Source organism: Bison bison, unplaced genomic scaffold (assembly GCF_000754665.1).
Source record: "Bison bison bison isolate TAMUID 2011002044 unplaced genomic scaffold, Bison_UMD1.0 scf7180017864390, whole genome shotgun sequence".
Taxonomy (NCBI): Eukaryota; Metazoa; Chordata; class Mammalia; order Artiodactyla; family Bovidae; genus Bison; species Bison bison.
Window position 1 is genome coordinate 1,333,550 of NW_011494962.1, and position 7,419 is coordinate 1,340,968.

General features: G+C 34.0%; 1 protein-coding gene across 1 annotated transcript; it reads left to right on the plus strand.

Annotated features, from left to right (window-relative positions):
* The first annotated feature begins 1,956 nt into the window (after positions 1-1,956).
* On the plus strand, positions 1,957-6,961 carry LOC105002145 (NKG2-A/NKG2-B type II integral membrane protein-like). Its single transcript, XM_010858661.1, has 6 exons — positions 1,957-2,143; positions 2,537-2,635; positions 3,069-3,122; positions 3,649-3,800; positions 6,430-6,530; positions 6,844-6,961. The coding sequence occupies exons 1-6, from the start codon at positions 1,957-1,959 to the stop codon at positions 6,959-6,961; spliced, it is 711 nt and encodes a 236-aa protein (XP_010856963.1).
* The last annotated feature ends 458 nt before the right edge of the window (positions 6,962-7,419 follow it).

Genomic DNA, 7,419 nt, shown 5'->3' on the forward strand with positions numbered 1-7,419 from the left:
TATTACCCAGCTATAGCAGGCCTCTTTTATGAGAGTATCCTGACCTCCCTACTAAAGGATGCACGACTTTCTGGCCAACAGAAGGTATGTGTCTCTCCTCTCCTGTCTCTCTATTAGACCATCTCACTTAGTGGGAACTAATGAATATTAAATGTGATACAACTGAAATACAGTTTATATATGGCAAAATCAAAGTAGAACATTGTTTTTTAAAAAAATAATTTTAACTAAAAAGCAATCATAAAATATCAAATATGATGGAGCATTTCTCCAAGTATTTAAATTATTTTCTGTAGAATGTTAATCAAGTGCATACACACAGGCATGAATGGGTTTGTATATAATATTAAGTGAAACCCAAAGACCTCATGACAGGGAACAATTAGTTTGAGATTTTATGATCAGTAGAGGTAAGTTTTTTGTATAATAATATGTTAATATATTTTTGCTAAATTTTTTAAATATGTTCTTGGAAAGGAATTCATTGTATAGCAAAGGCCAAACATAAAACCTCATACATGTGTTAGATTGAATACAACAATCCAAAATTTTAATAAAAATCAGATTGAGGTAAGTTCCTAAAGGCTAATTTAAACTTAATTGTAAGCAATGGAAGTATTTTTTAAAAAATCAAACATAGCATAAATGACATGTTAAACTAATTGAAGACACTAACTGATATAAATCAGAAATAGTACCATAGAAATGATGACTAAAATAATAATTAAAACTGATAATTATTGAGAACTTATAAGTGCCAGGTTGAGTGCTCAGTGTTACATGTATTATATATTACATAACCTTATTTCCATTTTAGATTATAATATGATACTAGATACTAAATATTGGAGAAGGAAATGGCAACCCACTCCAGTAAAGTTCTTGCCTGGAGAATCCCAGGGACGGGGGAGCCTGGTGGGCTTCCGTCTATGGGGTCTCACAGAGTCGGACATGACTGAAGTGACTTAGCAGCAGCAGATACTAAATAACTTTTTGAAGATCACATTTTGTAAATTTAAAAGCTGTAATTCATTTCCAGATATTTCTGACTACTGCATCAACTGTCTGAATTATTGTTACGTTATTTGGATTTTTCATAAGTAATCACCATCAGTTATACAACTAAAATGACCTTTACTAACTTTAACATCTATAGGATCTTTCCGGAAGTTTGAACCAACGGTGTGTTCCATAAATGACCTATACCTGTTTTTCATTTTGTGGGTTCAAATAATAGCCAAAATCACTTATCAACAACTTTTGTAAAATAAGTACATTTTAGTCTTTTTCTGTTGTTTTATTTTTCATATTGTTTAGTTTATATATGATTAGTGTGTCATGTGACATTTTACAATATATGAAACATTTCCTCAGTTTTTAATGATTTCTCAGAACCCCTCAACCATTCAAAATAAAAACCATTTGGTACCCCTTTTCACTGATCAAAGTAAGTCACCAAATAGTGTAATACAGTGCAGGAGATTGCTGTATATGCCAACATTACTCTCTCCTCATCTTTAAAGAACTTAGTCTTTAAATCATTATTAAATTTCAAAATTATTATAAATATAGGTGAATCTCTCTTGTTAATAGAACATTTTAATTTTAATACAAGCACTATGATGATTTTAAAATCTTTCTGTGGAATCTGACTTCAGTGAGGATATTATTAGCCATGAACTTCTTTATTGCTCCATAATTTATTGCTTTTCATTGTTTCAACCAATAATATATTCTCAAATACAGAATATCTTTTTTTTTAAAAGTATTCTTTCATGAAAGGCTTGTTTAAAGTACTGAGGAATTTAGAAGCAGGCTTTACGTTTGTTCAGCTGCAAAGTGAACACTAAACTCTTCGCCCCACCCATCTTATTATACTAAGGTTCTTATCTCACCCACGCCACTTATTCCTCAGTTCACTTAGAGCATGGTCCTTGACCTCACTCAGCTGCAAAGATGAATAACCAAGGAGTAACCTATGTAGAACACAAGGCAGTCAAGAGCTCAAAGAGACAGAAAATGAAACCTAAGATTTCTAAAAGTTCCAGTTCAATAACTGAGCAGGAATTAACATATGCAGAACTAAATCTTCAAAATGCTCCTCAGAATCTTCATGAGAATGACAAGAACTACCACTCCAAAGGTGAAACACTTACCAGTCACACAATGAAACTGTTCTAGGATGTGCAGTTGGGGTGCACAGGTGTGGAGGAAGAGCAGGGGGAAAGCTCGCATATTTTTCATTTTGAGAAAGGGAGTTTAAAGTTGGTTATGGTATTGTAATGTGAAATTGGAAGACTATTTTTATTCTGGCATTGCTACAATTTTAAGTCTTTGATCAACAACTCATTCACCATTATATTCGCTGAAAATGAAACATATATTAGAGAAAGACTACAGTGGTAGAAATGGGAAGGGGTCCAAGTTTATATCCATAAATCCCTGTTCATATCAGTTCTCATGTATGTAAAATCTAACCAACTGTCCCCATCACTCTTTCACTCTTTTCTCACTGTTTCCTTTTCTCTCCCTGCAGGTTCACCATCACCTTCAGAGAAGTTCATTGCTGGGATCCTGGGAATCATCTGCCTCATCTTGATGTCCGCTGTGGTGACAATGATCGTTGTTACTCCCTGTAAGTACATTTTTTAAAAACTATAAGGAAACTTTTCACTTTAATGATGGTCAGTCCTTTAAACATTTTCACAATATTATAGAATGTGCCTATCATTAAAATACATGCAATTAGACTAAATGTAGAATGTTATTTGGAATTTGTGAAATACATACAACACAAGATAATTACAGAGAGTATGTATATGGATATTCTGATTTCATAACTCAAAAGTATGCTCTAGGAGATTGAAAGATCTTATTGAGAAACACAAATTAATTTTTGAGATTGGTAAGAGGTGGTAAAATCTGCTCCTTTAGGTTTCTAAAATATATTTTCCACCAAATCTTCATTACCCAATTAATTTTTCTTGGTAAAATCAGCTTTATTCCAGACTACTCTAATCCTAAACAATTTAGAGCAATGTTAATTTTTACAATGATTAATTTTGTAGCTACTGTAATACGGGAGCAGAATAACTCCTCTCCGATAGCAAGACTCCAGAAAGGTACATAATGATTTTAAAGCTCTGATATAAATACAATTTGTATTTTGTCTCTATCTTAAGCTAGTGAAAATAAGAAAAGATTTAGGGATAGAAGATAAATAACAAAATCGGGCAACAAACAGGCATAAATAATGATTATGGGAGATGTTTTTCCCTATGCAACAATATGATCACCATATCCATTGTTGGCAATTGACTCCAATTTTTGCCTGCTATAATACGGTAAAAGACAAATAATTTTGCTACTCTAAAATAGAAGTTTCATTTCTCGATTTTTAGTACATGTAAAAAGGAGATATTTTTATATGTTTGCTTTATATAGAGACATAAATTAGGGTATGCGAGACTGACGCAGTGAATGTATGAGTGAGATTTGTTTTATATGTACCAGCCTTGAGGGTGCATAGCTATGTTTTATATATATATATATACACATACATGTTTATATCTATGCATACATGTAAGTTAATTTTTGTTTTCTAAAATTCAAATTGCCTTTGAATAGTAATTCATAATCTTTTTCCAGAATTTCATTGTGGTGGTTATCCAAAAGAGTGGTTTACATATTCCAACAATTGCTATTCTATTAGTCTGAAAAAAGAAACATTGAATGGGAGTTTGAGGTCCTGCACTACTAAGAATTCTACTCTGCTTTACATAGATAATGAAGAGGAAATGGTAAGATATTAAGTGTTTCCAACACTTTATTAAAGGCTTGATTCAGTCAATAATATTTGTTAGAATTCACATGTGTTTTTGTACAAATTTGTAGTTTGCTTATTTTAAGATCTGTTAATAACTTTATTTTCATTTTAAAACCATTAATGCATGTTTGGTAATTTCCAGTTCTTCTGCTCCTTGTTAGCAGGTGTCCTGATGGATCACCTTGTAAGGCTCACCTGAGTTACCTACAGGATTCTCTCAACACAGGAGGAATGGTTTACCTGTGCCACCTCCAACAGTTAGGTTAGGTATTCGGTGTTGGGAAGTAAGAGGCCTAGGTCACTTTCATCTGATGGTGGGGAAGATACAGTTCAGTTCAATCACTCAGTCGTGTCCGACTCTTTGCGACCCCATGAACCTCAGCACGCCAAGCCTCCCTGTCCATCAGCAACTCCCGGAGTCCACCCAAATCCATGGCCGTTGTGTCCGTGATGCCATCCAGCCATCTCATCCTCTGTCGTCCCCTATGCAAGATGCCGTAATTATTGTTCCCGCACCTCCCACCTTGTTCTCTCATCAGGGAGAAGTGATTAGAGATTACAGAGGATTAGGGTGGCTGGATAGTCTCAAACCTCTTCACTTTTCTTTTCCCATCATGCAGGGCTCTCCTTTCTTGTGTCTTTGATTAGTTCCCATGTCTACAGTTCAACTGAGCAGGGAGTAACAGAGAGAAATGATTCTCTGACCCCTTGTCTCGTCCACTGGATTCCACAGAAATAGATTACTTTGGGGTTTATCTAGTCAAAGAATTGTGTCAGACTAAGAAAAACAAATCTTTGGCTCTCATGTCACTTATTTTCTCAATTTCATTCCCTTAATTTTCTTCTAAAACTGAAATTCTGAGGAACATATAATAGTAGAGAAATGCAATTATATACTCACAGTATCCAGAAAAAAAGAACATCACAGAATCTTAAAACTTACTTAAAGCCATGCTATGTTAGTTTTGACATGAGTAAAAAATAAATTACATAAATCAGAATTTTCCTTACTGCACGTATTCAATTACTCCACCTTCTTATCCCTCAGGCTTAATGTTACAATTCACAGCTGTCAATATCCCCACGTTGGTATACTAAGTGTCTTCTTTTGTGGGGTCTGTACAACTAATCCATGTCTTTGTAAATACTCCCTTTATTAAATGGTCCTCAAAAAAAAGAAAAAAGAATTTTCCTTATTAACATTAGAAAACAGTGAAACTGATAAGTATAAATGTTTGAATTAATTTGAATCAAAAGTACAGACATGGTTAATATTTATGGCAATATTAAAAATTCCAACTTGCAACTTTTATGATTTTAGTATTACATTTATAATTTAACATGCTCATTCTATTCAAAGAACTAAGTTCAGTTCAGTTCAGTCACTCAGTCATGTCCAACTCTGAAACCCCATGGACTGCAGCACGCCAGGCTTCCCTGTCCATCACCAACTCTCAGACCTTGCTCAAACTCACGTCCATTGAGTTTGTCTTCCAACCATCTCATCCTCTGTCATCCCCTTCTCTTGCCTTCAATCTTTCCCAGCATCAGGTCTTTTCCAATGAGTCAGTTCTTCACAGCAGGTGACCAAAGTACTGGAGTTTCTGCTTCAGCATCAGTACTTCCAACGAATACTCAGGACTGATTTCCTTTAGGATTGACTGGTTTGATCTCCTTGCAGTCCAAGGGACTCTCAAGAGTCTTCTCCAACACCACAGATCAAAAGCATCAGTTCTTCAGCGCTCAGCTTTCCTTATGGTTCAACTCTCACATCCATACATGACTATTGGAAAAATCATAGCTTTGACTAGATGGACCTTTGTCAGCAATGTCTCTGCTTTTAATATGCTGTCTAGGTTGGTCAAAGCTTTTCTTCCAAGGAGCAAGTGTCTTTTTAATTTCAGGGCTGCAGTCATCATCTGCAGTGGTTTTGGAGCCCAAGAAAATAAAGTCTGTAACTGTTTCCATTGTTTCCCCATCTATTTACCATGAAGTGATAGGACCAGATGCCATGATCTTAGTTTTTCAAATGTTTAGTTTCAAGACAGCTTTTTCACTCTTCTGTTTCACTTTCATCAAGAGGCTATTCAGTTCCTCTTCGCTTTCTGCCATAAGGGGGGTGTCATCTGCATATATGAGGTTATTAAGATTTCTCCTGGCAATCTTGATTTCAGCTTGTGCTTCATCCAGCTTGCCATTTCATATGATGTACTCTGCATAAAGTTAAATAAGCAGGGTGACAATATACAGCCTTGATGTACTCCTTTCCCAATTTGGAACCAGTCCATTGTTCTATGTCTGATTCTAACTGTCGCTTCTTGACCTGCATACAGATTTCTCAGGAGGCAGGTAAGGCAGGTAAGAAATACCAATTTCTCTGGTATTCCAATCTCTTTAAGAATTTTCCAGTTGTGATCCACAGTCCAAGGCTTTTGTGTAGTCAACTTTTATGTATTACAGTGTTAGATGTAAAATCTAACATACTCATTTTGTTCAAAGAACTAAAGATCCTATGAAAGAATGCATCCTTTGACTTGCATTTTAAAAATTAATAGAAATCTTTCATAATGATATTTAAGTGAAAATTATTTATTTTGGGCTAGAAATTTCTGATGTCCCTGCCAGTTATGTCATGGATTCCAGTCTTTCGAAGAGGTCGCAATCATCCATGGATGTGGCTAAATGGTTCAATTTGCAAACTAAAGTAAGTTTTTAAAATGAATGCTATATAGAGGAGGAAAAATACAAAAAAAAATTAATAATATGAATATATTTGTTGTCATTGAATTATAGAAAGCTGAAGAAGATGTTGAAAGTTAATAAAATGTTCATATAAATGTTCAAAAATAGGCCACTCGGTAGCCCATTTTCCTAATAACAAACTCTTACTGAAATTTTATTAAAAACATCATTACCCATTTTCAAAATATCTTTTATTACAGTTACATAAAAATACTATTGTTTCATGAGTTGTCTTCATAGAATATAACAGAATTATGCATTTTTTTCCATGACAGGATAACAGACCATTCACCTGTTGAACATAACTGTGCTGTACTATCCTCGGGGGGCATTAAAGCAGAAGGCTGTCAGATTCCAAATGCATATAATTGCAAGCATAAGCTTGAGAATTAAAAAGTGAGTTTGGATGCTGTTGAGTAATTTTATCTTTTATGAAAAGGAAATAATGTTATGATCACATAAATTTTGAAATGAATTATGTTGTTTGTTCTAATAAGGTTTCAAAAACCTTTGAAAGAAAACATCAAAATTCTGTAAATTCCTTCAATAAAAATTCAAAGTAAAAATAAAAATTCAAAAAAAATTCCTTCAATAAAAAATAAATTAATTTAAAAAACTGTTTAAATATAATATGCATACCAAAAAGTATAGATATCACTTTTGTGTCTGGCCTTTTTTCTCAACAATATGTTTATGACATTCAAACTTTCTAAAATGTCACCTGTTTTCTGAGTCTGTTTATTTGAGAACATCAAAAAAATTGATATTTGAGAACAAAGACCAAAAGTAGTTTAGCAATTACCAAGAGCTATGGGGAGATGAGAAAGGAAATGACTGCTACTTGATCAGTG